This window comes from Equus caballus, chromosome 18 (genome assembly GCF_041296265.1).
Source record: "Equus caballus isolate H_3958 breed thoroughbred chromosome 18, TB-T2T, whole genome shotgun sequence".
In the NCBI taxonomy this organism is placed as follows: Eukaryota; Metazoa; Chordata; class Mammalia; order Perissodactyla; family Equidae; genus Equus; species Equus caballus.
The window spans coordinates 32,156,564-32,180,653 of NC_091701.1; the positions used below are offsets into that span (position 1 = coordinate 32,156,564).

General features: G+C 41.7%; 1 protein-coding gene across 2 annotated transcripts in view; it reads left to right on the plus strand.

Annotated features, from left to right (window-relative positions):
* KIF5C (kinesin family member 5C) overlaps positions 1–24,090 on the plus strand; it is a 146,780-nt gene that overhangs the window by 63,024 nt on the left and 59,666 nt on the right. For both annotated transcript variants that reach the window (XM_023622853.2, XM_023622854.2), the window contains exons 5-11: positions 1,690–1,738; positions 2,010–2,065; positions 2,750–2,837; positions 7,494–7,618; positions 10,271–10,375; positions 10,744–10,892; positions 22,299–22,447. In XM_023622853.2, coding sequence (XP_023478621.1) covers positions 1,690–1,738; positions 2,010–2,065; positions 2,750–2,837; positions 7,494–7,618; positions 10,271–10,375; positions 10,744–10,892; positions 22,299–22,447 — 721 coding nt within the window. The remainder of the gene's footprint in view (positions 1–1,689; positions 1,739–2,009; positions 2,066–2,749; positions 2,838–7,493; positions 7,619–10,270; positions 10,376–10,743; positions 10,893–22,298; positions 22,448–24,090) is intronic.

Here is a 24,090-nt window from a genome sequence, read left to right on the forward strand (position 1 = left end):
ATCTTAAATTGGAACAGAATTCTGATTGCCAGATTTGCTAATATGTAATTCATGACTGCTTTTTAGATGTAATTAATTTTCTTTGTAACAAATGGAAATAGGACACATGTTTGTGATCTCAAAGATAACAGAAAAGTCTTCATGAAAACCAGACAATTTTGAAATGCGCAGAGTGGGTTGGAACCAGGGTTGAGTTGGCTGTAGGGAGGGCTGGGTTAGAGATGTCTAGGGTTGGAGATGTCTAGGATTCCAGCCACAGAGGTTTCAGGAGCAGTGGGTCTTTCAAAGGTCAGGTAGGTGTGACTACAACAGACGAGGCTCAGTGACAGGGGGAGTTTGACAGACATTCAAGCAGGCCCAGATTGTTAGGAAGACAGGCAACTTGGAGAGGATGCTCAGCTATAGATTCCAGGGTTTGAAGCCAGGACCCCAGATCTCAAAGAAACTGGGAAGTCACGAGGTTCCAGGCTGAGACACAGACAAAAGATGATAAGCCAGGGCTGTGTTGGGTTAGGACTAGTGCCAAATTAGGGAGTCTTCACTTCCCCCAACTGGAGGCAGGACTGGTCCAGAGCTGGGATGTGGGGGCGAGGTTTCATCTGTGGAGTCACATCCCAACTTGATAACTTTTTTCAACTTTCTTTTTTACAAATTTTTTGTCCATTCCTTTGTTTAGATTTCAGAAAAACCCATGAACTTGAGGGAAAGAAAAGTTATCTGGGAGGCAGAAGGCAGGTATAGATAGAGTGCAAAATTCTAAGGGGAACTTTTGACATCCTCAAGTTCAGTGGCTTCTTTTGACAGATGGGAAAATGGAGGCCTAGGGTCTCGGTTACATGCCAGTTAAGTCCCCAAGATCACGTATCTGGTTTGTTTGTTCTCAGATATCAGCTGGTGTAAGAATCGCTCAGGGAGTTTAGAAGCAGGTTGCTAGGTCCTGTTCTCGGAGATTCTGATTCAGGACAGCAGCAGGGTTCATGGCTCTGCAATTTACATGAACACTGTCGGTGGTGTTGATGCAGGTGGTGCGGGTGCTGAGGTTTGAATAATTAATTGGAAGCATTCCTTTCCCTCTCACAGTCTAATCTGTCTTTCATTAAGTCACATTTTGTTCAAATCTTTCATGGGCTCCCCAAAGCTGGCCACCATTAGCAGTTCTCTCCCTGTTACCCTCGAGCTCTTGTAGTTCCGTGCAGACTGCCCTTATCCCCCTCCCTACTTCCTTCCTGCGAATGTCCGGGCCTGCTCTGATGAGGCTGTCAACATCATGCAGAAGGTGAGGCCTACTGATTTTTGACACTTACTTGCAAGGAACATTTTCTATTCCAGCTGTTGTCATTCCTAAAAGTTTGCTTGGTGCTCATCTAAGATAAATGCTAGAGTCTTCCTGTAAGTGGCTGTCTAGCACACAATAGAAGTAACGCCTGAATCAAGACCATGGGGAACTGCGATGTGTGGGGACGGAGAATGGCCCACACTGAACAGGGACTCATAGAGCAAGCTGACGAAGCAGGAAAATACAGGAGAGTTGGCTGAGCTCTGCACTTTCAGACTCCGAATCTTCCCTTTGCAGCCCGTCTTCTTACTCCTCTCAGCCGTGCATGACAAAAGCTTTTATAAGTTCTAATAATGACATTTTTGAAATACAGTGTGGCATTTCTGTTTCAAACTCAATTTGTTTCTAACCAGGTTTCCTATTTTGAGATCTACTTGGACAAAATCAGGGACTTACTCGATGGTAAGTAACCCGAATGCTTGTCCTTTATGTGTTCTGTAACTAAAGTCCAGGGAGGTTGAAGTGATTTACAGCACTTCTGTTTAAGGAATTAATGAAAATTTATAGAGGTGTTCTTTTGTCTTCATGGTATCTGCTTATTCTCAGCCAAGGTTTAAACTTGCACATTGCAAGGAGATTAGATTTGCCTATCTTCTGTAACAATTTCTATTTTTCTTCCAATACAAGATCTTTAACTTTTCTTCTTTGCATGTTGTCATTATTATCTCTATAGTATCCAAGACAAACTTGGCTGTTCATGAAGATAAAAACAGAGTCCCATACGTAAAGGTATGAGGAAAACTTGACCGATGATGCAACTGATTTCTCTCCAGTCACTGTCATCATAAGTATTACATAAGATACCCAAAATATTACCTTTAAAGTGCATATATTTAATCATGTTCCTTATATTTAATATTCAGCTGGTTAAAAAATAGACATTTAATTTCTTCAATCACATCTCTCTATGTAAATGTATCACAGATGTCTAGTCACATGAGGTAAGAATTGGAGTTATGAACAAATATTTATTATTCACATTTAAAGAGGCTTTGGTGTTGAGTACAATCATTTATACTTTGTAGTTAGGGGAAGCCTATCATGGCATTATGTCTAGAAACTCAAAATGTCTGATTTCAGTTGGTGGGTAGAATGGAAGGCAAAGAAAATTTCCTCCATTTTTCTGTCATTGGTTTTCTGTCTCCGCTGCTGTTGAGCATGAATATGTACTTCAAAATCTAGGAAAATCCAGCATTTCTCTTACGGTTTACTTGTGGGTTTCCTAGGGTTTGCTCCAACTTCTTTTTAATGTATAATTCAAGCCCTAGGCAAGGAGGAAAAGTTATTGGATCAACATTGCAGCCTTTCTCTTGATCGGCACCTCTAGAAGAGAAACGGGAAAATGTTTAGCTGTTGTGAAATATTGTTGCCTTTCGATTTTTTAATGGTGAACCTGAACTGACTCTCTTCCAGGGGTGCACCGAGCGGTTTGTATCAAGCCCCGAGGAAGTCATGGATGTGATAGATGAAGGCAAAGCAAACCGACATGTGGCTGTAACAAGTAAGTGTGGTGTGGTGTTTCCTCCCCTCTAACTTAGGATGCGAGTGTCTGCCTACCCACCAGGAGGGGTGAGTATGAGCTCCAAATGAAATAATGCTTGGGAAGGCAGTTGGAAAGCAGTGGTTCGGACACACACAAGAGTGTGTGCAGTACGAGTGTGTCTAGGCAGGTCGTGGGAAACAGCGCCTACTACTGTCCAGGAAACTCTTGGAAATATTGGGTGAGACTCACTGGACCCTGGTAACTGCCTAAGCCTGAACACTAGGAGTACAACCAACCAATCAACTAAAGGGGAAAAAAGTAAGCTTCTAAGTTTGTTTATTTTAACCATGTTATTGTTCAGGTTTAAAAAAAAGAAATCCAGGGCCGGCCCGGTGGCACAGCAGTTAAGTGTGCATGTTCTGCTTTGGTGGCCTGGGATTCACCGGTTCGGGTTCTGGGTGCGGACATGGCACCATTTGGCAAGCCATGCTGTGGCAGGCGTCCCATATATAAAGTAGAGGAAGGTAGGCATGGATGTTAGCTCAGGGCCAGTCTTCCTCAGCAAAAAGAGGAGGATTGGCAGCAGATGTTAGCTCAGGGCTAGTCTTCCTCAAAAAAAAAGAAATCCTAACCAACCAAATTCTGTATGCCAGTCGTACACATGGAAAGAATCCGCGGTGGATTTCTGCCTTCTGTGAAAAAGGGAAAGAAAAGCAGGGAGGAACTCAGAAAGTAGAGCTGGGAGAGTTATTGAAAACTTTCTGATGCTGTGTTAATAACAAATGCATCCAGGTCAGCTTGCTTACCTTGCAGTTCCTTCCTCGGCATGTGCACCTGTCACCGGGAAGCAGGTCCTATGGTATTAGAGCCGCAGAGGTTCCATGAAAAGATGGGGGCTGCTGTCTTATTCAGAAGGATATGGACAAATGAGTGAGTTCATACGAAGAGCAGCTGAAAGAACTAGGGATTCCTAGCTTGGAAGAGAGGAAAAAATCTGGGGAGGACATGAGGTCAATACAATATTTCTTAACATGTTCAAGGTGCTGACATTACAAAAGAAAGTCTGCTTGCTTTGTTTGATCTGGATGGGTAGACCATTCAGGATTGTTGACGCCTCAGGGAGGCAGATTTTGACCTCATATGAGAACTCTTTATTCCTGACAGCTGACCCAACTGAAGCCTGCTACCCAGAGAGGTAGTGAGCTCCCTGTATGATGTAGAAGAGTTAAGCATTGGTTGGTTGATGAGTCTAGTCTCTTGAAGTCTCTTCCACCCAAGGTTCTATGAGTCTGTGATCCAGAACTGTAATTCTCAACTCTTTCTTTACCCCAACAAATGTATCAGATGATATTCGTATCTGTGGCAAATTTCATAGGTGAGCCTAGACTTGTGTACAGTGTAGGTTAAACTCCACTTCTTTCTCTTCTGCTTACGCACTTACTTGAAAGAATGTAAGACTGAGATGCTTAGAGTAATAGATACTATTATCTCTCATTTATAAAGAAGTTCTTTACTGAGTTTCTTAAGCTCTTGTTAGTCATGAATTATTCACGGCATACCTGACAATCCTTCTTGGCCCTTTGCTTCAGAACTGTTGGTCCAGAACATTACTGTTTTTCTTATCATTCTGGTAAAGTGGTTTTTAAAATTATTGTGGTAAAATATGCATAACAAAATTTACCATTTTAACCACTTTTAAAGCTGCAATTCAGTGGCATTAAGTACATTCACAGTGTTGTGCAACCATCACCACTATCTCTTTCCAGAATTTTTTAATCATCCCAAAGTGAAACTCCCCGCCCGTTGAACAATAACTCCCCAGACTCCCTCCTCCCAGCCTCTGGCAGCCACCATCCTACTTTCTGTCTCAATGAATTTGACAACTCTGGGTACCTCATACAAGTGGAACGATACAAGTCTTTTTGTGACTGACTTATGTCACTTAGCATAATATCTTCAATGTTCATCTATGTTGTAGCACGTGTTGGAATTTCCTTCTTTTTTATGACTAAATAATATTCCATTGTATGTATATACCATATTTTGTTTATCCATTCATCCATACATAGACATATAGGTACTTATGCTGCTTCTGCCTTCTGGCTATCGTGAATAATGCTGCTATGAATGTGAAGGTATAAATATCTGTTCAAGTTCTTGCTGTCAGTTCTTTTGGGTATATACCCAGAAGTGGAATTGTTGGATCATATGGTAATTCTACTTTTAATTTTTTAAGGAACTGCCATACTATTCTCCATAGCAGCTGCACCATTTTACATTCTCACCAACAGTGTCCAAGGGTTTCAATTTCTCCACATCCTTGCCAACACTTCTTACTTCCGTTTTTTTTTTTTTAAATAGCCATCATACTGGGTATGAAGTGGCATCTCACTGTGGTTTTGATTTGCATTTCCCTAGGATTAGTGATGTTGAGGCTCTTTACATGTGCTTGTTGGCCATTTATACACCTTCTTTGGAGAAATGTCTTCAAGTCCTTTGCCCTTTATTTTTTTGCTGAGGAAGATTCGCCCTGAGCTAACATCTGTGCCAATCTTCCTGCATTTTGTATGAGTTGCTGCCTCAGCATGGCTGCTGACAAGTGGTGTAGGTCTGCACCCAGGAACCAAACCCAGGCCGCCAAAGTGGAGCATGCTGAACTTAACCACTAGGCCACGGGTCCGGCCCCCTTAGCCCATTTTTCACTTGAGTTGTTTATTTTTCTGTTATTGTTGATTTGTTGGTGTTCTTTATATGTTCTGGATCTCAATCCCTTATCAGATATATGCTTTGCAAATATTTTCTCTTGCTCTGTGGACTGCCTTTTCACTCTGTTGATAGTGTCCTTTCATGCACAAGAGTTTTTAATTTTGATGAAGTCCAGGTTATCTATTTTTTCTTTTGTTGCTTGTGTTTTTGATACCATATCCAAGAAATCATTGCTAAATGCAGTGTCATAAAGTTTTTTGTCTGTGTTTTCTTCTAAGGTTTTATAGTTTTAGCCTTTACATTTAGATTGTGATCCTTTTTGAGTTCGTTTTTGTATATGGCTTAAAGTAAGAGTCCAACTTCATTTTTTTGCATGTGAATATCCGGTTTTCTATTTGGTGAAGATACTGTCCTTTCTGCATTGAACAGTCTTGACATTCTTGTTCAAATTATTTGACGATATTATGTGAAGGTTTAATTCTGGGGTCTCTGTTGTATTCCATTCGTCTGTATGTCTGCCTTTATGCCAATACCACATTGTTTTGATTACCATCGATTTGTAGTAAGTTTTGAAATCAGTAAGTGTGACACCTCCAACTTTGTTCTTTTTCAAGATTGTTTTGGCTGTTTGGGGTCTCTTGAGATTCCATTTGAATTTTAGGATGAGCTTTTCTATTTCTGCAAAAAATGTCATTAGGATTTTAAAAAAGATTGCATTGAGTCTGTAGATTGCTTTTGGTAGTATTGCCATCTTAACAACATTGTCTTCCAATCCATGAACAAAGAATGTCTTTCTGTTTATCTGTGTCTCTTTTAATTTCTTTTAGCAACATTTTGTAGTTTTCAATGTACAAGTCTTTTGCTTCCTTGGCTAAGTTTATTCCTAAGTATCTTATTCTTTTTGTTACTACTTTAAATGGAATTGTTTTCTTAATTTCCTTTTCGATTATTCATTATTAGTATATAGAAATGCAACTGATATATGTGTATTGCTTTTGTATCCTGCAACTTTACTGAGTTTGTTTATTAGTTCTCATATATTTTTTATGGAATCTTTAGGGTCTTTTCCATATAATCTGGTAAAATGGTTTTAAGAAATGATTGCCAGTGGGGGTTGAATAAGACAGTCATTGGGGTCTCTGTCTGCCTAGGGAACAAAGACCAGCGTCCAAAAAGATTTTTATTTCCAGTACTCGGGCCTAATGAACATATTTAATCTTTGAGACCTTCTATGCACCTAGCATGGGTTCTAGAAGAAGTGTGTGTTTTAATCCTTCCTTAAGAAAGCTTATGATATTACTGATAAGGCAAGGCTTACCCACCTGAAGAAGATGGAATACATCCTAATCACAATAATAAAGGCTGAGGGACTTAAAGTGAGGCAGGGGAGGAAGCTGTGAGCTCTTCAAGGAGAGAGTGGGGCTGAAGTAGGATGTTGGAGGATGGGGGCTTCAGGCAGAGCTAAGAATCTGTTATCTTATACTGTTGACTAAGATTTATAGATTAATTTCTTCTCCACTTGAAGACATTTTAAATCTTTCATTTCTTTTTTTTATTTTTTAAAGATTTTATTTTTTTCCTTTTTCTCCCCAAAGCCCCCCGGTACATAGTTGTATATTCTTCTTTGTGGGTCCTTCTAGTTGTGGCATGTGGGACGCTGCCTCAGCGTGGTTTGATGAGCAGTGCCATGTCCATGCCCAGGATTCGAACCAATGAAACACTGGGCCGCCTGCAGCAGAGTGCGCGAACTTAACCACTCGGCCATGGGGCCAGCCCCTTAAATCTTTCATTTCTAGAATGAGCATTGTTTATAAGAAGAAACAGTGGTCTCAGATAATTTTTTAAATTGGCTGGACTTAAAAAAAGAAATGGAGCTATTAGGTGTGATTTGTTGTGCTTTTCGGGTGAGAGACTTGCTACCTAAATTTATGTGTTCTTTGCAGAGCAGTAAACTATTTTCCTTTTCAGACATGAATGAACACAGCTCTAGAAGTCACAGTATCTTCCTGATTAATATTAAACAAGAGAATGTAGAGACTGAAAAAAAACTCAGTGGGAAGCTTTATCTAGTTGATTTGGCTGGGAGTGAAAAGGTAATTGGTTCTTTATTTGTATTATCTATAATTTTCCCCTGTTATTTGCTTCAGTGTGCAATAGTATAATTTTTATGCCTTCCTATTCCCTGGTTTTAAAGAGCTTTTAAAATTTCTGATGTTGTGCCAAGATGTTATTAAATTTAACCTTCTCTTCCTGGGTCTTTCTTTTCCGGTCCTGAAGTCCCCTATTCGCGTCACAGGAGGTGCTTTGAATGCTAACTCTGATTAATGCCTGATAGGCTCTGATGATGACATTAGGCAAGTGTTGGTGTGAACTTAGCCTGGCAAAGGCAGCTGCACAAATGCAGGAGGGCATGAACTTCTGAGGAAAGGAAAGATCTCCGTGTTGTTGAAAGATCCCCAGACTCAAATAGGCCAGGAGAGGGCTTTGCCATTGGAATGTGGCTGTTCTGCCTCTGCAGGTTTGTTTTGCTGATAGAAGATCTGGAACCTAGGGCTCTCTCTGCATTCCCTGCTTCCCTCTGCAATAGGCATGAACTGACAGGGTCTCACGTGGGTGGCCTCATGTCCTTCAGGCTATGAGGCCTGTAGCCAGGTTTTTAGCCAAAAGCCCTGATCTGTCCCTGGTTTTTTCAGGGCTCTCTTTTAGCATCTGTACTCTGTGCCGTGCCCTCCCAGGAGCCGGCTGAGGCCATACTCCAGATCAAATAGACTTCCCAGAACCTCTCACCTGCCCCCTGCCAGCCTCACTTCTGTGGCACGACTAGAGGCTCCTGCTGCCACACGCTGGCTGAGGGCACTGCTCCCCTGGGGTGACATCACAGAGCAAGTCCATGTGCATAACACCATGGGTCTGCCATCATCGCTGACATTGTGCTGACTGTCCCCATCAGGGCTAGCTTAGAAGTTCGGTCAGTCTCCTGAACTGTGTCATTGATCCCCACTTACTGCATGCACCCCACCACTGAATCGCTGTACATCAAGTTATGGCCACTGACATCTGTGTAAGTAAAGGCTACCTGGATTGTCCTCCTTTATGTGCTTGTAAAGCTGTGAGCAGAAAATCATTTGGATATTCCTGGTTGGAAATCTGAAATTTTACTGGTAAAGGCTTATAACTTTGATTAAACAGACACCCACCAGAACAGGAATATGAGAAGCATTGCTTTGTTCTAGACTGACCATTAGCAGCCAGGATCTGCTTTGTGGCCACACCAACTGTGTGGATCCTGACAAAAAGCCCAGGGGCCACATTGCTCTTCCCGAGCTGCCCTCTTTCCTTTTAGAGCACAGAGATAAGTATTTAGGGCCTACCTAAAAGCAGCTGAAAAATGCTTAATGCTGGCGGTTCAGAGGGGAGGCCTGTCCTCTGTGCAGTGTTGGTGGTTATTGCTTATGATATTTATGAGGCATTTTAAATTTGTGGTCCCACACATCATTTCTTTTGCTCACGTCTGTTTTCCTTTGCCCTAGATGTGTCCACGTGAATGTGTCAGTGTGATCTAGTAGAACAGAACTCTGGGCTTTAGTCCCTGACTCCCCTAAATGGTGTTCTTCCCTTGGGCTGGCAATTTGACGTCTCTGGAGCTCAAATTTTCCTTGTCTGTAAAAGGAAGGTGATTGTACCTGTCTTGCATACTTCATGGATGCTCAAATATGAAAGCACCTTAAACAATACCATGGGACTAGACTATTATTATTTGTGACCCATCAGCTATATTATTTCTCTGTCTGTAAGCAGGGGTACCCACACACACAATTGCCAGAGAGATGAGAATCTATCCTATTTGAAAGAACCTCGCCCTGGACATGCATTCGTCTCTATCATTAGGAGTTTCTCCTTTATACATAATTGAAATTCGTCTTTGCCCGGTTTCAAATCGTTTCCCCGCCTTTCTTTCTTCAGAGAGCAGCTGCTTTTGTCCAGTCAGCAGAGCTATGAATCATGTTGATTTCCCTTTTTTTTCTAGCAAACTGCTCTCTACCTAGAGCAAATGCTGTAAACACAAAATTACCGGTAATAACACAGCAGAGGAGGAACTGTGCGTGGTCCCTCTGGCTGCAGAGGAAAAAGACAAATTTACAATGTTATATACATTTTCTTGACTTTTCATGCCTCTCCCAGTATTTTTCCCTTTGGATAATTGTTCCTTTTTTTCCTTCCTATGGGAGTAAGTAGAAAAGGAACAGGGAGTCTGGACAACCATCCCCACCACCTTTTGTCCTTTGCCTGAAGGTGGACCTCAAAATTTACACTTGCCAATATGTCCATTCGTTGTGGCCGGGACAGCGGTTTCTCTTAAAGCTTCCCCCTGGGCTCCCTCCGGTGTGGAGACTGTGGTTCAGCCTCAGAGAGCCCAGCCTTTCCATGGTGACAGTACTTTGGAGCTTGGTTTCCCAATGGCTGTCCCCCGGGGAAGCATCTGCAGCTCCACCACTTGAGGCATTTTTTCAGCCAGTCCCCTAAAACCTAATTGAGGGGAAAATGACAACAAGAGCGAACAAATCCCCAGCCTCAGGCGCGAGGGAAGGTTTTATCAATGTGATTCTTACTTACTTTTACTTTTCCTTGCATTCCAGGAGGATTCCCATCACCAGTGACCCCTCCTTTGCTCTCCTGTGAGTTGGAATTTTCTGCTCTGCTTTTGCTGTCCTGTGCAGCTCATTGCTTTCTCTTCTCTCTGGTAGGTCAGTAAAACTGGTGCCGAGGGAGCTGTTCTCGATGAAGCTAAAAATATCAATAAATCTTTGTCTGCTCTTGGAAACGTGATCTCTGCCTTGGCAGAAGGAACAGTAAGTGATCCTGTTCCCATCTATTAAATGATATTATGAGAAGTTGCCTTTTGGGTCCCCTGTATCTCTGTCACACACCCCAGAGATTCGTTTGTTTTTGTTTGCAATGGGACAGAAGGAATCCTGGCTGTGGAGATCCTGCTTGCTGGGAGATTTAGTGCATTAAATGTGTGAATGTTGATGCTAATTTTCTATGACCCAGGTCCCTGGAGGGGCACTCTAAACTTTGGCAAAATCCAAAGACTGGGCAACAAATTCTTATTTCACACGTGTTTCTAAGCCCAGTGTTCCCATCACTAACTTGCTTCCTTCTGTGCTTTTTCTTTGAATGGGCTATAACAGCCAATACTTTTTCTTTTCCTAAATAGAAAACACACGTGCCGTACCGGGACAGCAAGATGACTCGGATTCTTCAGGACTCTCTGGGTGGGAACTGTAGAACCACCATCGTTATTTGCTGTTCTCCCTCTGTCTTCAATGAAGCTGAGACCAAGTCAACGCTGATGTTTGGACAAAGGTGCATGTGATCTCTCGTTACCCATGACCTGAACTAGGTCTTAGGTGTTAGGAGTGAGTGGTGAGGGGCTAGTGTCAGAGAGGAAATAGGGTGAGGGGGCAAGCAGCCAGTTACTAAAGTAACATCTAGCAGGTGATCTGTAAACTTGAGGCATCGTTTATTGAGGCCAAAGGAATAATTATGTTTTAAAATAATGGGCAAGAATATGCCAATGAAAGGTCTGATGTTAAAAAAAATACTCAAACTTATTATAGATGTGATTGTTGGTAATTCAGTGGAGTGTTACCTTTGTTCTTCGTGGAGTTAAGTCTAACTCTCAGGTTCATAGGTTTCAAGTATATACAACTCAAGACTGGTAACTATCTTTAACTCCAATATTTGGGATCCATTGCAGAGTGGCTCCTAGAACAACCAGAAATTTAGTAATGTATAGTAGTGGCATAAATATCGAAGAGGGGAAAAATCCTAATATTAACCCTGCGGGTAGGAGGTATTGAATGTATGTTGAGGAAAGAAGATGTCAGCCATCTTCTCACTTTGAAAAATGTCCAAATTAAATTTCCTGGATGTCTGGGAAGTGTTAAGAGGTGGGCAGCAGGGACAACTCAGTAATCCTGAAAAACACATTTCATGTGTGTGGGTTAGTTCATACCTTCCTTTCCTGTCTTGCCCATCCCTCCCCATTGCCCAAGGCCTCACCTCCTTCAGTCATGGTCCCTCAGTTTCAGATGTTTAGCTTCATCCTCTCAGCATGGCTGCCTCAGGTACCAGTTCCTAGAGTACTTAGGGTGCTGTGGATTTGGGTGATCTGAGCATCTTCAGTGCTCAGTGGACTGAGCCCGGACCTGAGGTGGGGAGATGTGGATTCTAGTGCTGTCATTTCCTTCAATTCTGAAAAATTCTATGATCTTTAGACAAGTTACCAGTTCTCTGTGGGCCTTAGCTCCCTCATTTGTAATAGATGCACAGAACGCTCCCTCTGCCTTCCTCTTAGGAATATGCTGTGTGTTTATGCCTGAGAAATAGTTTAAGATGCCTAGAGAAAGGACAGATGGGGGTGGGCATTCTGTATGGGAAATTGTTACGGCTTATTAAACTACATTAAACTCCAGTCATTTCCTGAGCCCTCAACAACACCTGTGGGATGTCTAAATAAATAATAATTACATTGAAATATTGTAGAACTAGTATATATTTTTTTGTGTGTAAGGAAGATTGGCTTTGAGTTAACATCCATGCCAGTCTTCCTCTGTTTTATGTGGGATGCCGCCACAGCATGGTTTGATGAGTTGTATGTAGGTCTGTACCCTGGATCCGAACCTGTGAACCCTGGGCTGTCAAAGTGAAGTGTACAAACTTAACCACTATGCCACTGGGCTGGCCACCTAGAATATCTTTTAAACTGGATTTGGGTCTTCACTTCGTCTCAGATCACTTCCTTGATTAGCTGAATGCTTAGGTCAGTGGACTGCAGTGAGATAATACCTACTTTTCTCAAGGGCCACGGGATACCTATAAACCAGAAACTTCTTGTGGGGAACATGGAATACCTTGGTGATCATCCTGCCTGCCCTGGCTCTCCTGGTTTCTTAAACTTAAGGTTTAACAGTTTCCTCTAAAGACATGTTTGAGCAAACCAGCATCAAATGCATTTATAAAGGAAACATCTCTTTAAAAACAATTCTCACCTGCAAAGCAAAAATGATCTGAATCTTTGCAAGCCAGAGTCATCCTGGGGCATGGGCTGTCTGTCTCAAGGTTGCTGCTGTTAATGGGCATTTGCCTCTCTCTATAGGTAGAGTTTTAGGTATGAGTCCAAGTTATTTGGATTATTTTCTTTCTTCTGATCTCAGTGAGGCAATCATCAGCATCATCATTGTCACCAGCACTTTTTTTCAGGGCCTAGCCGGGTGCATCAGAATCCTCAGAGCAATTCTATCAGGTAGGCATTATCCCACCTTTGTACAGAGGATGAAATTGAGGCTTAGGCTCAAAGCCATTAGGTACCATACCTGAGACCAGCCAGCCAGTAAGTGACTGAACATGTAGGATGCATAGAATGGAGACTATTATTTGACCCACAGCTTCTAACATGCAGGCTGCTTGACCAGAAACCTTGGTGAGCACAGGCCTCTGGGCTCAGTAACTCCAAGTTTTGAAGCTAAGTTCTTCTACTGACCCGTGCTGTCTCTCGTTTGCTTCTTTCTGAGCTTCAGTCTCCCCACTTGTAGAAAGGCATATAATAACGCCCACTTCTGGGAATTGTTGGGAGGATTAAATGAGTTGCTTCATTTTTTACTTAGCACAAGGGCTGGCATGTCATAGGTATTTCAGTGATTGCAAATTCCCTTTTTCCTCCATCTTCAGTAGTCTTCAACAATCTGATGTATTGAGGCTCGGGAAAGTCACAGTAATGGATGGGACTGAACTGAAGGTAATGTAAGGTAATATATGGAATAGAACTGTAATATAAGGAACAGGACTGAATGAAGTAAAATTAGAATTAAGTTTCTGGAGTGAATGATTAAAGAAATACTGCTGATGATTTGGGACTCCAGGAAATCAAAAGTATGTCAATTATATTTTCAAATGAAATAGATTGGTCTACAACCTTCTGTCAGAATCATCTGAATACTGGGCTCCATGAGGGCAGGGACTAGGTTTATCATTGGCATCAGTTGTCTCAACAAGCACCCAACACAAGTACTACATAGTACGTGGTCAGTAAATAAATGCTTATCAAATGAATGAACAGACAAATCTAATGCTTGTTATGTAGAATTCCTTAGAACATTCAAGTAGTTGCTGAACTGTGACACCGTTATGTCCACACGTTTGGTTGGGTTTAGATCTGGTTTGTTTTCCAGCCTATAATTAGAAATGTGTGAAGTTTTGTTCCCTTCTCTCCATCCCTGAGTTAGTTAATAGATTCCTCTAGGACATCTAACTTGTCTCGGGGGCCAATACCTGCTTTATTGTGAAACATATGTGTTGAAGCCAATTACACAGCAGACCCGAGTCTGAACACTGGATTAGACATGGTATCTGATAGCTAATGAGATTAAGCACTTTGAACTCAGAAAAGAGTGCCGGGCACATCCCAAATTCAGTTAACGAGTGTTCATTATATTCTTGTTGCAAGGGTGGCCAAACCTTGGGGCTGCCTGAGGTTCCTCAGTTAGTCCTACACGGTTCTTTCAAGGACGTGAAGAAAGTCCGTGCGTGTTGCTAGGCTGTACTGTATTGATGCCCTGAAAGAAAGAAAGCAACAGTGTGTCCTTTGGAGCAGTGGAAACGTGCTAGAGTCTATAGATGACTGAGAGCAGCCCACCAAGTCAGCACTCTTTAGGATTCTCGGTTACGTCCCGGAATTTAAAGGGAAAAATTCGCTGTGTGTATTTCTTGGTTTCAGCGCTGAATTCTGGCACTTCTGTTTGGTCAGGCCTGTCCCCTTTAGTCCCCTGAATGCCCAGCATTGTGCTAGGAAAGAAGTAGAAGCCATTTTCTATGTTCTCAAAGAACTTTTAATTGAGCCAAGGAGGGGAGGCCACACTTGAATTTCCAGGCAGCAGAGAGTCAACAAGCTGGACTCTGGGAAAGCTGAACACTTCCTGCTTTAAGGGATAGGGTGCTCAAATTAGAGCACTTTCATTGATTTTTTTTTCTTCTGGCTTCCAGCATTTTATTTCTTAGTCTTTAATTACTCTTCCAGAGTACTTTTATAGCACTATTCTAAAAGGATATTTATAAGTTTTAGAAGTAAGAACTCAAATCACCCAATTATCTTGGAAGCGTATTTAACGTACCTTGATTTAGGGTGGTAATGAGGGGAAAGGGAGCCCCGAGGGGGCAGACCAATCAGTCTCAAGAAGGCCTGAATCAGCACATCTTTGGCACCAAGAGTTTTGATTGATCCAGCATGAATAATTCAAAAGCTTTGTTCGTATGTGAATGTGGAAGGAGAATTGATAATTTAGGGAAAGTAATATTCTTTCTTTTTTTCTGATGTGCACTTTTTTTTTTAAATCGTGCCATCTAGTGCTCAGTTTAGTGGCAGCTGGATTAGGCAGAGCCCAAGGGCTGAATGGTGTTCATGCAAAATTCATGTCACGGGGTGGGGGGTGGGGGGCACTGGCCCCGTGGCCGAGTGGTTAAGTTCATGTGCTGTGCTGCAGGCGGCCCAGTGTTTCATCGGTTCGAATCCTGGGCGCGGACGTGGCACTGCTCATCAAGCCATGCTGAGGCAGCATCCCACATGCCCAAACTAGAAGGACCCACAACGAAGAATATACAACTATGTACCGGGGGGCTTTGGGGAGAAAAAGGAAAAAGATAAAATCTTAAAGAAAAAAAATTCATGTCACTGGAGCATGATCACAGGTTACCTGTGGGGCTAGAGGGAGCACAGTGGCCACCGTTGACGCTTGGCTACACTTTTGACGTAAAATGGAGAAAGTGTCAAATCACCCCCCGCCCCCCCCCCATTGGAGGGCATGTTACTGAAACACCAGTGGGGTTAATTTTTGCTCTTGGAGGGAGAGATACTGAGGATGACAGAAGATTAACCATTTGGCAAATCCTCATCCAAGTTGGTCATTTCTTAATGTTTCTCCGGAAACTGAAACTTTTCAAAAGACACAAAATTTAAAGCTGTTAATTTCTCCTTCCGTACATCCCCTACTGATGAGCAGGGAAATGGCCTCAGTAGGTGACGGGCAAGTGCTTTCCAGCAGTCATGTTTCCAGAAGAAGGTTAGGTGTTTTCTATAGGAACTGGGACTCAGGTCACATCAGAAGGCGTGATGGTTTTAAGTGTCAATTTGGTTAGGCTGTAGTACCCAGCCTTTAATCAAACACTAATATAGTGTTGCTCTGAAGGTATTTTGTAGATGTGATTAACATCCACCATCACTTAACTTTAAATAAAGCACATGGCCCTCTATAATGGGTAGGCCTCATCCAATCAGTTGAAAGTCTTAAGAGCAAAAACTGAGGTTTCCTGGAGACGAAGAAATTCTGCCTCAAGACTGCGTATCAACCTGCCTGAGCTTCCAGCCTGCTGGCCTGTCCTATGGCTTTCAGAGTTAGTAGTCCCCACAGTCACATGAGCCAATATCTTCAGATAAATAAATAAATAAATAACTGTAAGGTATATCTTATATACATCAAATAGGGTATCTGTCTCTCTGTCTATCATCTATCTGTCTATATCTATCCTCCTGGTTCTGTTTCTCTGGAGAACCCTGACTGAGAGAGAAGGATGCTCAACTATCCTCTCCTATCCCACCGTGGGATGATCTCAGTCTCTCTGTCTCTCTCTCACACACACACCATTTGCAGTGCAGAATGACACATTACAGACTTATTCTATGCATTGAAGGCGTGGGGCTGTCTAGAACTCCTTGTTCAAATGTCAGTACTATCCTAAACACTTGGAGAGGGAAGGAAAATGCTGAAAACAAGAGGATAGGAAGATACTAAGAATGGATATCTTCCTGGTTCTTCCAGGGAGGCCAAGGTAATTTGAAGAAACTCCAACAATATGTAGTCTATATATCATTCAGAACTGACTCTGGCCAGACAGCATGAGTGTAGGCAGTGACTGAGGATATAGGTGGGGAAGGGATCTATGAGGATGCAGAGTGATGTGAACCAGTGTTTCTAGAACTTCCCGTCTTAGCAAGGGCTTGATTCAAGTTCCAAATTATGAGAATGCCTACAGAGTGTTGTCATATATGGGTGCTTAAGCTAGATGATGGAAAGGGACACGATCAGCAGTCTTAGAAGCGTGGACCTAGGCTTCTGAGCATGTAAACTGCAAATTCAGTGACAGAAGGATAGAGAAGTGCCGAGAGGAAATAACAGAACACTCAAGGACAGGGAGGCAGAGTCTTCCTCCTTCCATTCTTCAGTGGAGTGTGTCTAATAGAAGTCTTTTCTGACTTACCTGTCTCTCTGTGAGGATCTAGGTGGAAGATGTCCTATGGCTCCTGCTCTTTGCTGTGCGTCATCTGCCTTCTCCAAAGCTGGCTAACATTCATTAGCTTTGAGATCTTTTAAAAACTGGGTCCTAGTTCCCTCCCTCTGGGGAGAAGAGATATTATATCTGGGGCAAGCCTAGATTGTGTATTATTTAAGTCGTGGTTGACATTCTGAAGCAAGCCAAAACAAAGAAAAACTGCAAGGCAGATATCTTGATAATTGCACCCTCAAGATTTGGCTCACTTGTACTAAGTGGGTCTTGCTGTTAGGGTATAAACCGAAGGTTAATTAAGGTTCTTTCCCTAAGTAGCATTTGCTTAGGATTGGTTCTTTCCCTAAATAGCATTTGCTTAGGATTTTGCTCAGTGTCTGCTATGGTTATAACTCTGGGAACAGTCTTCGAAGCGTCGGGCATTTATTTTTGTGTATAACTTGGGGCCTCTGGTTGAAAAACCTGAGGGTCTTTGGAAATGAAGACCCAAGACACTTTTGTGCTCCTTTCTGAGTGATCAGGTCACATTGGGATTAACCAAATGTTATCACAGTGAGACTGACCCGTAAAGATGACGAGTGAGCAGTAAGTTCATGTCCAGAGTAAGGCTTCTCTGGATTGTTGGCTTGTTTTCCTATATCAAGGAATGATGTCCCTGAAATGTAGGGCTGGGTGGTCTCACTATTGCTATATAGCTCCAGCTAGACAAAATTGTAAAGCCTGCCTTAAGAGCATTTCTCAATTTCTGCTATCCTGCCGATTTTAATGTTTCCTTTTAAGCTACCGGAAATTCTTTTGGAAATGAGGCCGAGTAGTAAATGCACATGTGCATGCATGTCTGTGCTTACAAGTCCCTGAGATGTGTCTGTGTGCAGTCCTGAGTGCCCAGGATCCGTGTTGGTTCCCTGTGTTTGAACAGAGAGTCCAGATATAATACTGTTTAGTATAATTACAGCTATCAAGCGTGTGGAAAATGCCAAAATAAAAGAGCAAAGAATATGAAAGCCAGAAGAGACTTGGACGTCCTCTAAAGTGGACCAGGCAGAAAAGCAGCAGAGCACTACCTAACCCACACTGACGGCAACTACCTAACTGTTCACACAGGAGGAAGGGGAATTGTGAGTGGCAAAATTAGATAGAATCTAACCATTAGGCTCCTTTATTCTGTAAATTTTCCTAAAGTTCATGGTAAAAAGCAAGGTAGATTGTACATGTTCAACATCCTTTTACTATAGATCTCTTATGGGAGTGAAGGACTGAGACACTCTTTATTCTACTTTGCAAGGTTGATTTCAACATCCTGGATAGGAAGAATATTTGTTCTATTAAAAAAAAAATAACTCCAGGGACAGGAATTCAGTATCTTTCTTAGTAACTCTAGTTTATTCCATGATCTAGAAATTCTTGTGTCCGACTTGATTTATTTCTATATCAGTTTATTTTTCTAACTTATTTTTGTTGAATATAACAAACATAAAGTAAAATGCATAACCTTGTGTGCAACTCAGTAAGTTCTTACAAATGTATATATACATGTAACCACCGCTCAGCATCTTAGAAACCTCTCTGTTGTACCCTCCAGTGAGTACCCAACTCATAAGAGTGTTATCCTGATTTCTATCAACATAGATTACTATTGCCTGTCTTTGAACTTTATTTAAATAAAAACAGACAGTAATGTTTTGTATCTGGCTTCTTTTATGCAACATTGTATCTTTGAAATTCACTACATTGTTAGGTATAGTAGTAGTTTATCTTTCATAGTTATATAGTATTTATTGTGTGAATATAGCTGTATGTATCCATTCTACTATAGGATTGTTTTCATTTTGGGACTATTATAAATGAAGTTACTATGACACTGATTGTCACATCTTTAGGTGAACATATATCCTCCTTTCTGTAGGTTATATACCTAGGAGTGGAATTGTTAGCTCATAGGATATGAGGTGTTCAGCCTTAATAGATAGTACCAAAGAGTTTTCCAAAATGATTGGAATAATTTGTACTCCCTGTAGTAGCAATTGAGTGTTATAGTCTCTGCACATCCTCACCAACAGTTGGTATTATCAGTTAAAAATTCTTTAGCTGTTCAATTGGGTATGTAAATATATCTTATTGTTACTTTATTTTGCGTTTCCCTGATGGCTAATGATGTTAGGAACCCTTTTGGGGAGTATTTATTGGCACTCCTTTTGTGAAGTGCCTATTTAAATCTTTGCCCAGTTTTTTCACTGGTTGTATGCTTTTTCTTACTGATTTTTAGAAATTATTCTAGGTAAGTCCTTTGTCAGGTAGACATATTGCGTATATCTTCTCCCACTTTGTGGCTTACATTTTAACTCTTTTGATGGTGACTTTTGATGAAGAGAGGTTTTGAATTTTAACAAAGTCAAATTTATCTTTTCTTTGTGTCCTATTTAAGAAATCATTGCCTACCCCAAGGTCTTGAAGATATTCTCCTCTGTTTTCTTCTAGAGGCTTTATTGTTTTACCTTTCACATTTATGTGTATGATCCATCTGGAATAGATTTTTTCTGTGGTATTGGGGAAATAGATTAAGATCCCCCCCACCCCAAGTACCATGTATTGAAAGGACGATCCTTTCCCACTGTCCTGTAGGCACATCTTTGTCATAAATCACTGTGGGAGTGTCTGATTCTGCATAATCTATTCTGCTTCTATTCCTCAGTTTCTGGACTATTTAATACAGTTTGAATTCCTGTGGCTTTATAATTAATGTTGATATTTCATCCTCTAACTTTGTTCTTCAAAATTGGCTTTGCTATTCTTGGCCTTTTTCATTTCTCTTATAAATTTTAGAATCAGCTTGTCAATTTCTATACGAATATGCAAACCTCTTGGGATTTTATTTGAGATTATTTTAAATCTATGGAATAAGTTTGGGAGAATTAACATCTTTCCCTATCAGTGTTGGCTAATTTCTTCATATTGTACATGTGGTGGATGGAAAGGCATGATGCTCTGTCTCATTTGGGACTGAATGAAGTCTAGGGCAATGACATGAGCCGTGGTTTTCCACCATTGTTCTGAGTTCCAAATGGGAGTTAGGTTGCATCTCTTCCATCTGCTCCTCTGGATCATTTCTGTACCATCTCTGTCTGCTCTGTGCCCTGGGACAGTGACCAGTTTGAACAACTGCATTGGGCTCCCTTGCCTCTGGTTGCCAATTAGGTTCAACCAACTGGAATACAGGCAGGCAATCAGAAGAAGAGAAAAGGGTGAGGTCAAAATATTAATTTTTTGGCTCCTTCCCTGAAGGGTCACTTTGGGTTGACTGTGTGCCTAGATTAAAGGCCATTATAGCTCCTATTGGGCAGCCTTCTTCCTATAGCTCTCTCCTCCTGGGCCCCCTTCAGCCTAAGGGTGGTAATGGCTCCCCTCATCACTGATGTGGGGTGTACATTATCCCGTGTTATTTCCCAACACCCTTCCTATACCTTTGTAAAAGTCTCCCCAAATTATGCAATTTGAGTGGGCCATATGTTTCTTGCCAGGACCCTGATTACTTCAGAAGTAGAACAAAAAGAATTTTCTGGACAGCTTAAAAGAACTTAGAGATTGAGGACGGTCCCACCAGTGATAACCTTGCTGGGTCTGCTCACAAAATTGTACTTCTGGCTAAACCTGCCTGAGTATAGCACAGGGGCTCTATCTTTCTCTTTCTACTATCATTGGAAATCATCAAGAGACTCTTTATGACTTAAGAAGTAAGATTGGTAGCCTCAAAGTGTACCTTTAAATGTCCACAAGCATTTTAGCCATACGTTATTTTTTGCTTTCTGCCTTACTAAGTTGATAATGGATGCTGCAGTGTCTGCTCGTATCTGAGGAACATCCACGACACCGCCTGAGGGTGTTAGAAGGTGAGGTGAGAGTGTCAAACCGACATAGACTTTCAAGTAGTAATAAAATTGCTGCTATTTGAAAAATTAGAGTCGAAGCACTTCTGGGGACAGCAGCCTCAAGCTACACTGAATGAGGGAGATTAAAACTAATTCTTAAGTAGAGTCTTACATTGAAATCATTTAACTCTCTTTTGACAGTTGGGTTACTTACTTGTCTGCTTTAGGAATTAATTTTTGGAATGACATCTTTATCACTGGTGAGGACTGCTGAATTTCTTTCACTGAAATAGAAATCATGTCCAAACTGTCATTTGATGACAACGGTAATTAACCTGAATCACACACCAGATAGTGCTGGCAAATATGACAGTACAAGAACTGGTGGGAGTTTAAAGGGAAAACGTCAATAGCAAATAACACAGAATATCACATACTTTTAAATGAAATTTTTATCTTCTTAAGAAGTAAGTAATAAGTGGAATTCTGCCATGGTCAGTTTACTTTTTAATTGGGCACGTCTGCTTATGCGTTTGTTTCTGTGCGTAACCAGATGAATCATGTCTTTTGATTTTAGGATCAGCTAGAGCTGTCTCTGCCTTTGCTCTCACTGGTTGCTCCTTTGAGTCACTGTCTCATCAGTAACCAATCACTGTCCACTGTGGCATCACACCCCCCAGGCCATATGTCCTAGGAGGTCACCTTATCTCTTATACTAGATGTGGCAAAACAGTGGCCATTAGACATGTTTGTCCCACAAATTATTTTGAAAAATTGTTTTAAATTGGGAGATACAAATAAAAATTTCTGATTCCATTTCTCAATTTCTAACTTTTCTTGGTAAATGGGATCACCTGAGAACAGTGGCCCTCCACTCCTCCGTGGTGACAGTTGGCTGTGATGGGGGCATGTGCTCAGGAGGGAGCATTGGTTTCACCTGACCTGTCTTACTTGGTTAAGTGACCTACCTATCTCGAGGGGCCTGTGTTGATATGTGTTCAACACATCAGGAATAATTCTAGGTACCAAATGTGAGTAAGAGAAAGAATTGATTATATTGTTTTAGTTTGTATATCGTTGATATAAGAAACTGCAGGCTCTAAGAGGCGAGAGACCTTGTCTCATTTATCTTTGTATATCCCTAGTGTTTCATAAATGTTAATTGAATTGGAAGGAAACTCTACTTAGGAAGATGAATCTGGCAGTGGTATGCAAGATACTTAAGGGAGGATGCTGAATGTTTGAAAAGGGGTAATAATTCAGACCTGAGAACACAGACTAAGGTGGTGACAGGGAATAGAGAAAGAAGTGACCCTGAGAGACAATTCACATGAAAATCTGTTGGATTTAGAGACTGGAGGAGGTAAAGGAGAAAAGGGAAAGCGAGTTTGGAGCCTTAGGAATAGTGGTACCATCATTACAGCTAGGAGAGTGGGAGGTAAAGGTCCTAGGATCCTTCCTGCTCCCAATCTTTTGACGTGAAAGAATTTGAGGCTTAATTATATTCATGATTTAGCTAATGCTAATAGCTGTGCTCAGAATTTTTCCCTTATATTTTTAACCCCAGGGCTAAGACCATCAAGAATACAGTCTCTGTGAACCTGGAACTGACAGCGGAAGAATGGAAGAAGAAATATGAAAAAGAGAAAGAGAAAAACAAGACTTTGAAGAATGTTATCCAGCATCTGGAGATGGAGCTAAATAGATGGAGAAATGGTAAGGAAGAACGGAGAAGAAGCATGAGGCATGAGTGTGTACTTTCTTTTTCCTATGACTGTCAGCATCCTGGGACACTTGGGAAAGAGGGGCTGATGGCAGAGCTTGGTCCTGCCTTGCAACAACGTGTGTGAACAAGATATTTTCTCATTCTCTAACACGGATCCCCACCCATACACAGTCACTTGGCTGACATACATTCTTAGTGTGGGCAAGTAACTATTTGCAAGTTTGCCTTAATCTATTTCCAATGAGATTGCTCCTCTTCCCATTATTGTAATTCTCTCTCTAGTAGTCTTATTTGAGGTTTAGAGGGGCAGTGCTTGAGACTTTGTGGCTCAGACTGCTTTTGATTAAATGAAAAATGTCATTCACTCTTATGTGAGTTTTACAATTGATTTGGGGTTAAAGATCACCTCTGGCGAATGTTTGTAATTTTTTGCCCAACTCATCTCCATGCTCTGTTTCTTCAGAGCCAGAAATAGAAGGCTCCTGAAGAAGCTCTCTGCTAAAATGGAGTCTTAGAGGCTCGTTTCGTGACTAGTTTTTCTTTTTCCTCAAAATTTCTCTTTCGTTTGTTCTACTTGAAAAAAAATATCTGAGAGAGCTGACATGCAGTGGGTGGGTGGGTGGTGGGTGAGGCGCTGAAGGAGGGCTTTCCAGGTCCAAGTGCAGACAGATTATTTCAGTGATTTTTGCGTTGTGACGGAGGTTAGAAGGTAGAAGCCTTTTTTCTTCACTGAAATAAGGCAGGTTGGTGTGAGTGTGGGGTCATCGTGGACTGTTGGAGGTTGTTCTTCAGATTCTTTGCTGCCGTGTTCACGATGTATTTCAGGTGCCGCGGGGGCTTCAGTCTTGTCGAAGCGTAGGAGCCTGGGGGCTGCGGTGCAGGATCAGGGTGAAACCTGCCTGTTTGTAACTGCAGAGTGAGCAGCACATTGTCGTGTGATTCTATGTTTCCCACTGCTTTTTGCTGGGAAGGGTGGGGTGTCCGTGAGCTACTGTTCAATTGAAAGACAGTGACGTGGGAAACCAAGATTCAAGAGAGGGTCAAGAAATGACCTAGTAGCCTAAATAACACAATTCATTTCTTTTTGGGAGATTTTCTAGCTGCACATGTGTTTTGAAAGCTGCTAGAATAATTGAATAATTCAGCACCTGGGGCTGGAGGATGATTCCTTACAATTCGGCAGAAGTGGGAGAGTTGGAGGGGTGCTTGGCAAGGCGGGAAGCGGCCATGTGAAATTTTGTTCTATTTCTGGGATTCTCTTGGGTCAGTTCTCTGCTGGGCAACTGGAATATTCAGTAAAGCCTTTTGATGAAGAGATAGGGGACTGGTCTTAGAAACACTGTGGAGTGGGCAACCGATCTTTTTTTCCCTATCCTTTCCTATCCCTTGCCAAGCAGTAACACTCTGATTCTCTTTCCATCAGTCAACTGTGTCCTCTGGGGTCTGCCCACTGCCCTGTTTGCCTAACTTACCCTCATGCCTAGAATCTATGTTGGGCACTCTCTTCTCCCTTATCTTGGCCTTTTCACTTGGCATCGTTTTAACTGTTTGTCCCACTTCATCCACCTTGCAAATCTACTCAGAAATTTACTGTTTTTCATGCCCTAAAGGGTAAGATCCTACATAAGTCCTT